Source organism: Cyclopterus lumpus, chromosome 24 (assembly GCF_009769545.1).
Source record: "Cyclopterus lumpus isolate fCycLum1 chromosome 24, fCycLum1.pri, whole genome shotgun sequence".
Taxonomy (NCBI): Eukaryota; Metazoa; Chordata; class Actinopteri; order Perciformes; family Cyclopteridae; genus Cyclopterus; species Cyclopterus lumpus.
In genome coordinates, this window is record NC_046989.1 from 247,675 (window position 1) to 255,743 (window position 8,069).

The following is an 8,069-nucleotide window of genomic DNA, read 5'->3' on the forward strand; positions in this document are numbered from 1 at the left end:
ATTATGAACGTCACCATAAAGGATCCGTTGTGTTCATATCTGTGATGTCACCTGATCAAACATCGCTTCTGTGGGAGTGATGCTCCTCTGGGATGGATCTGTTACTCGTAGTGTTAGTTGTCCTTAACATCAACAGGTGGCTTCTTTCTGTCTTCCATGATTCTTGTTCATTATCTGATGAATGAATCAGGTTCAGTCTTTCACACCAGTTGTATCTTTGATCTTCTTCCTGCAGTGAACAGATCTTGGTTGTGGAGTTGTGGACTGCAGTCAAGAAAACCTAAAATACCTCACTAAGCTCCTTATGGCGCTCTGAGACCAGCTCTTTTTTTAACCCTGAAAACTGACCCCTGAACTCTGATCTATGAACTTAGTTCTTAACCCTGAATCCTAAACCTTGAACACTAATCTCTAAACCCAGAACTCCAAACCTTGAACTCTAAACCCTGAACTCTAAACCATGAACAATGAACCCTGAACTCTTAACCCTGAACAATGAACCCTGAACTCTTAACCCTGAACAATGAACCCTGAACTCTAAACCATGAACAATGAACCCTGAACTCTTAACCCTGAACAATGAACCCTGAACTCTTAACCCAGAACTCTTAATCCACAACACTGAACCCTGACAAATAAAACTATTTTAATCCTGAACAATTAACCCTGAATTATTTTAACCCTGAACTCTAAACCTTGAACTCTTAACCCTGAACTCTAAACCCTGAACTGTATAACCCTGAACTCCTAACCCTGAACAGTAAACCCCTAACCCTGAACTCCTAACCCTGAACAATGAACCCTGAACTCTAAACCCTGAACTCCTAACCCTGAACAGTAAACCCCTAACCCTAACCCTGAACTCTAAACCCTGAACTCCTAACCCTGAACTCTAAACCCTGAACTCCTAACCCTGAACAGTAAACCCCTAACCCTAACCCTGAACAGTAAACCCCTAACCCTAACCCTGAACTCTAAACCCTGAACTCCTAACCCTGAACCCTAAACCCTGTGCCCTGCACCCTGACTCCAGAACAAAGAACACCACACACAGTTTTACAATTTAATGTTGAAGACATTTCATTTCAGAAACCAAATGTTTCAGATTGAGTCTAAAATTACTCACAAGACATTCAGAAGACAAAAAAGTATTTTTGATTTAAACAACTTTAAAGGGGAAATCTAATTTTAGGTGTTTCATAATTAATTAATGGACCAAACGCTGCCACAAACGGAACCAGATGAAAGTAATTTAGCCACAAAGATGATGTCATGTGGAGAGATGACGTGTCTGGAATGCACCCCCTAGTGTTTGTAAGTCGTACAGCACCTTAAGGCAGTCCAGTTTTTGACCATGTTTTTGCCTACTTGGACGTGAGACATAAAATCAAACTGACATGGCGGTCGGGAAGCTGAGCTTCACCAAGGCGGAGAGAGAGAAGCTGGCGGAGGTCCTCTGGCTTCTCAACTGGATCTCCGTGCTGACGGGAGCGATCCTGTTCGGTTTGGGCTTATTCCTCAAAGTAGAGATTCAGAAATGGCAGGAAGTGATGTCAGAGGGGACCCTCTATGTGCCACATATGCTGATCACCACGGGCCTGGCAGCCTGCTGCATTAACTTCCTGGGTGGGAAGATTTGTCTGGACTGCGCCGACACCAACAAGTTCCTGCGCTGGAAGCTGGTGATGATGCCGTACATCATCTGCACCTTCTTCTTCACCTCCTGCGTCCTGGCGGGGGCGCTCATGTGCTACAGCATCCGCAGCCAGCTGGAGGAGTCGCTGTCCCTGGGCTTGAGGAAGGCCATGAAGTACTACAAAGACACAGACACACCAGGCCGCTGCTACCTGAAGAAGACTCTGGACTTGCTTCAGATCCAGTTCCAATGCTGTGGGAACTCTGGGTACCGGGACTGGTTCCAGGTCCAGTGGATCAGCAACCGCTACTTGGACATGACCAGCAGCAGCGTGGTGGAGTAAGTGTCACCAGATCTGCTAAGCTTTGATGGAATCTTTGTTTCAGGAAATCTTGCTGGATTCCAAAAGTTTCTTGGTGAATACTGGAAGATCTGCACTGACGTTAGGCAGTTTTATATGAACCCAGTTAAGGATTTCAATGCTTTGTAGATTCCACAAGGGCTTTACCTGAGTCCAGTATGTTTAACTATAGTTTGAAGGATCATCCAATATTTAAAAGGTGCATTCAGACTAAATCCAAAACCCATTCAAAGTACAAATATGTAGATGAATTTGCTGGATTCTGGTGTACCTGAAAGAGTCTATAGCTTTCTATAAACCAAAAGAACACTTCCATTCTACTAGAACCTAGTTTCTCTTTTTGGTTTTGGTGGATCCTCTTAAGGTATTTTGATTGAAGGTAGATTCTAATGGATCTCTCTGAATCTCAGACCACTCAGAATCACCTGAGACAGTCTCACTGTTTTCACGCCCAACCGGTCCTTATCACCCACCCAGGTCTGTCTTTTAGCTTCGAAAGAACCTATGAACATGAGGCATTTCAAAATAAAGTTAAAAAGTTTAACACAATGACTCAGGATGTACAGCTGTGAGTAACATAAAGGGGAAGTAGTTGTAGTAATAGTAGTACTAGTAGCAGTAGGGGTATGTAAGATTTGTGTTCAGAGCTCCGGGTCCCGTGGCCACAGGAAATTCAGGATTCAATGAGTTAAAGTTTAACAATATTTAATGGCAAAGATAATACTCATGTAGCGTTCACGATCGTGGGGCCAGAAAGGAGGAACTCTCCACAGACGGACTGCAGCTCCCAAGGAGCAACAGACCGGGGCTGTCTCGAGTCTCCAGACCAGTAGAACCAAGTCTCCAGACCAGTAGAACCATGTCTCCAGACCAGTAGAACCATGTCTCCAGACCAGTAGAACCATGTCTCCAGACCAGTAGAACCATGTCTCCCCAGAACAAATGCTCGGTCGTTAGTATGGTCATGCAAATGAATTCACACCTAAAGGTTAGTTCCATTGGTCAGTTCAAAGGATGCCGCAGTTCTGTTCGCTGAGCTAATTAGTAAACAGGCGGGGTCAAAGTGCACACATCCGGTCAGGGACCGGAAGTTCCCCGTCAGAATAAAACCTATCCTGCCTTCAGAATAAAAGCAACATGTCAGGTTTCAATCGGCATCCATTTTAAATATTGTCTAAACAATAAAACATTAATTCATTCTCATGCATCATACAGTTACATTTGTCATTAACAAACAGAATAATCAAACAGTGATCCCCTGTTATGTTTCATAATACATTCCTCCAGAATATTCCTCATAATATCCCAAATTAATTATCATAACTTTCTTTATGTATTAATTTAAAACATAAACTTCTCTTATTTACATGTGCAAATATATATAAAATCCACTACAACTCAACAGGTACTAGTACTAGTAGTAGGTAGTAGGTACAGTAGCAGTATAACTAGTAGCAGTAGCAGTATAACTAGCAGCAGTAGCAGTAGTACTAGCAACAGTAGCAACGGTACTAGCAGCAGTAGCAGTAGTAGGCCTACTAGCAGCAGTAGCAGTAGTACTAGCCGCAGTGGCAGTAGAACTAGCAGCAGTGGCAGTAGTACTAGGAGCAGTGGCAGTAGTACTAGGAGCAGTAGCAGTTGTACTAGGAGCAGTGGCAGTACAACTAGCAGCAGTGGCAGTAGTACTAGCAGCAGTGGCAGTAGTACTAGGAGCAGTAGCAGTAGTACTAGGAGCAGTAGCAGTTGTACTAAGAGCAGTGGCAGTACAACTAGCAGCAGTGGCAGTAGTACTAGCAGCAGTGGCAGTAGTACTAGCAGCAGTGGCAGTACAACTAGCAGCAGTGGCAGTACAACTAGCAGCAGTAGCAGTAGTACTAGCAGCAGTGGCAGTAGTACTAGCAGCAGTGGCAGTACAACTAGCAGCAGTGGCAGTAGTACTAGCCGCAGTGGCAGTAGAACTAGCAGCAGTGGCAGTAGTACAACCAGCAGTGGCAGTAGTACTAGGAGCAGTAGCAGTTGTACTAGCAGCAGTGGCAGTAGAACTAGCAGCAGTAGCAGTAGTACTAGCAGCAGTAGCAGTAGAACTAGCAGCAGTGGCAGTAGTACTAGGAGCAGTAGCAGTTGTACTAGCAGCAGTAGCAGTTGTATTAGCAGCAGTGGCAGTAGAACTAGCAGCAGTGGCAGTAGAACTAGCAGCAGTAGCAGTTGTACTAGCAGCAGTAGCAGTAGTACTAGCAGCAGTAGCAGTAGTACTAGCAGCAGTAGCAGTAGAACTAGCAGCAGTAGCAGTTGTACTAGCAGCAGTAGCAGTTGTACTAGCAGCAGTGGCAGTAGAACTAGCAGCAGTGGCAGTAGAACTAGCAGCAGTAGCAGTTGTACTAGCAGCAGTGGCAGTAGTACTAGCAGCAGTGGCAGTAGTACTAGCAGCAGTAGCAGTAGAACTAGCAGCAGTAGCAGTTGTACTAGCAGCAGTGGCAGTAGTACTAGCAGCAGTGGCAGTAGAACTAGCAGCAGTGGCAGTAGTACTAGCAGCAGTAGCAGTAGAACTAGCAGCAGTAGCAGTTGTACTAGCAGCAGTAGCAGTAGAACTAGCAGCAGTAGCAGTTGTACTAGCAGCAGTGGCAGTAGTACTAGCAGCAGTAGCAGTTGTACTAGCAGCAGTAGCAGTTGTACTAGCAGCAGTAGCAGTTGTACTAGCAGCAGTAGCAGTAGAACTAGCATCAGTGGCAGTAGAACTAGCAGCAGTAGCAGTTGTACTAGCAGCAGTAGCAGTAGTACTAGCAGCAGTGGCAGTAGTACTAGCAGCAGTGGCAGTAGTACTAGCAGCAGTAGCAGTAGAACTAGCAGCAGTGGCAGTAGTACTAGCAGCAGTAGCAGTAGAACTAGCAGCAGTGGCAGTAGTACTAGCAGCAGTAGCAGTAGAACTAGCAGCAGTGGCAGTAGTACTAGCAGCAGTAGCAGTAGTATAAGTAGTACGGCAGTCCTTAACTGCCTGCTCCTCCCTTCAGCCGCCTGAGGAGTAACGTGGAGGGGAAGTACCTGACGGACGGTGTTCCCTTCAGCTGCTGCAGCACCTTGTCCCCTCGGCCCTGCATCCAGCAGCACGTCAGCGACAGATCGCTTCACTTTAACTACGACCAGCGCAGCCAGCAGCTGAACCTGTGGAGGAGAGGCTGCCGGCCAGCCCTGATGGACCACTACACCGGCATTATGCAGTCCATCGGCCTCACCGTGCTCCTCATCTGGCTGTTCGAGGTGCTGACACACTCTCCGACCAAATACATCCATAAATATCTGCATTGAAGTGATCTTAGTGGCTCAGTACAGAATGCCCCCCCAACAAGTCCAACGCTGTCCTCCTGGGTCCAGTTTAGTGCAGCAGGTCACATGTTACACTAAAGACTCCATGTTTTCCTTCCTCCCACCAGCTGCTTGTTCTGACAGGAGTCCGCTACCTGCAGACGGCCATGGAGAATGTTCTCCGGCGGGGCGATCCAGACTCAGAGGTTGATGGTTGGATTCTGGAGAACAGCCTGGCAGAAACAGCCCGTTACAACTTTAACATCATCAAGAACATGGGGAAGTGTTACCAGGTCGATCACGACCCAAACATCAACATCCCGACTGCCTCCGCCGAGCAAGAGGTGCCGTCCCGCCACGTCAAGATCCCTGAGACCAGCTAACATCTAGAGGAGTCCTCTGAAAGACCAGGACCAAACGGAACAGCCTTGCTCTGTTGATGCCTCCTGAACTCAGACCCAGGTCCGGCTCCAGAAAGCTCCAAAGAGGATCCATGCTCTGGTCCTCGTACATTTAGTATTCGATGACTTCCAAATGTGAAGTTTGGAAAATGTTCAGCTGCTGCGTCGGCTGCCTTCAGATGAAAGGCAGAACTTCACATTTTCACAAGGTTTTTAAAGCATCCTGCGGTCCGCTGTGGGAATCACATGCAGCAGAAATGTTTTCATTTCCTGTTCTAAATATTTCTGAATATTTCTGGTCTATATGGTTTTGAATGGAAATTTGAGACTCCAGAAAGTTTTATGAACCAAATCACAGTATGACTTCTTCTCTGGTGCTGCTGGAGGTCTTTGTGTCTTAATGTGGGATTTTTGAGTTGGTGCAGAGAAATAAAGCCAAAGTGTGAAACACTGCAGTTCCTCAAATGTCCACTAGAGGCTCCAACTGAGTGTCAGTCCCCATAGACCTTAAAACAACAGCGTTGGTCTCTAAGGCTAACAAACCTGTTCACAACAACTGAAGGGCTGAATATAATTAAAGATTAAAGTTAGTCAAGAGGGCGCGGCCTCTTTGAGGTACAGGTGGGTGTGGTCTCAGGCCGCTAGCAGCGAGCTTATAATAATAATAATGAGTCAGAAAAAATCGAGTCAGTCAGGTTCCACTTCTCTCAACAGCAACAGCATGTATTCTTCTTAAAGGAACAGTCCAACATTGGCTTAATGAGATGCATCTATATGCATGTGGTTAGCTTAGCTTAGCATAAAGACTGAAGTCCAGAGGAAACTAATCTGTGATTATTTTATGATTTTAATAAGGATCCCAGTGGATGTGTTTCCAACCCTGTTTTTGTGTTTATTCATGAACACAAGACATGTGGCAGCCGGTTTATTAATATTGTTATGTTGTGATGTCTCAACATTTGGCTGCTTGTTATTATTGTTTTAATAAAACGTGAAATTTGAAACTGTTCAAACGAGTTCATGAACTGGACTTCTGACCAGGAATCACATCAACACCTGTCTGTCTGCATGTGTCCTGTCTGTCTGTCTGCCTGTATCCTTGTCTGGCTGTCTGTCTGTCTGTGTCCTTGTCTGTCTGTCTGTCTCTCTGTATGTCTGTCTGTCTCTCTGTGTCCTTGTCTGTATGTCCCTCTGTGTGTCTCTGTCTGTCTGTGTCCTTGCCTGTATGTCTGTCTCTCTGTATGTCTGTCTGTCTGTCTGTGTCCTTGCATGTATGTCTGTCTCTCTGTATGTCTGTCTGTCTGTGTCCTTGTCTGTCTGTATGTCCCTCTGTGTGTCTCTGTCTGTCTGTGTCCTTGTCTGTCTGTCTGTCTGTCTGTCTGTCTGTCTGTCTGTCTGTCTGTGTCCTTGTCTGTCTGTCTGTCTGTCTGTCTGTGTCCTTGTCTGTCTGTCTGTCTGTCTGTCTGTCCCTCTGTGTGTCTCTGTCTGTCTGTGTCCTTGTCTGTCTGTCTGTCTGTCTGTGTCCTTGTCTGTCTGTCTGTCTGTCTGTCTGTGTCCTTATCTGTCTGTCTGTCTGTCTGTGTCCTTGTCTGTCTGTCTGTCTGTCTGTCTGTCTGTCTGTGTCCTTGTCTGTCTGTCTGTCTGTCTGTGTCCTTGTCTGTCTGTCTGTCTGTCTGTGTCCTTGTCTGTCTGTCTGTCTGTCTGTCTGTCTGTGTCCTTGTCTGTATGTCCCTCTGTGTGTCTCTGTCTGTCCATAAGAGACGATCTTAATCCTTCGTGGACACTTGGATTCCTGTGTGTTGTCTTCTCCTCACTACCTGTTCTGTATGATATCACAGGCTCTGATTGGCGGAGACAGCTAGGTAACTGAGTCCAGGGGCATTGTGGGACATTTGGAAGGTACTGCAGTCCGCTAAAGACAAATTTAAATCTGACTTTGTTTAATCCTCGTCACCACGGGAACCAACACATGCGCACAAACGCACGCACACACACACACGCTGTTCAGAGAGAGAGAACGATGAAGAGGATGTGTTACATAACAGGAGAGGGGACGAGCAGAATAATCTGGTGCATTTAGGACCATGTGGTTGTCACCCTGCTCCCTCTGTGATTGGCTGTTGGTGGAGCTGCAGTACTGCTGAACACCAGCAGAAGGAAACAAAGGTCACTGCTGACCAACAGCAGCTCCCCATTCCTCCCAGTGCACTGGAAGTAGTGGTTTCATCACCTCAGACAGGTACCAGTGTGTCTCTGTAGTATATTCAATTCAGTTTATTTAGTATAGCCCAAACTCACAAATGTGGCTTTGGGCTTTACAATCTGTACACATACGATATCCCTGACCTTTGACCTCACATCAGATCAGGAA

At 46.1% G+C, this 8,069-nt stretch overlaps 1 protein-coding gene across 1 annotated transcript; it reads left to right on the forward strand.

Moving 5' to 3' along the window:
- The first annotated feature begins 1,391 nt into the window (after positions 1 to 1,391).
- LOC117727019 (photoreceptor outer segment membrane glycoprotein 2-like) lies at positions 1,392 to 6,511 on the forward strand. Its single transcript, XM_034526970.1, has 3 exons — positions 1,392 to 1,975; positions 5,006 to 5,252; positions 5,426 to 6,511. The coding sequence occupies exons 1-3, from the start codon at positions 1,398 to 1,400 to the stop codon at positions 5,678 to 5,680; spliced, it is 1,080 nt and encodes a 359-aa protein (XP_034382861.1). The 5' UTR covers positions 1,392 to 1,397; the 3' UTR covers positions 5,681 to 6,511.
- The last annotated feature ends 1,558 nt before the right edge of the window (positions 6,512 to 8,069 follow it).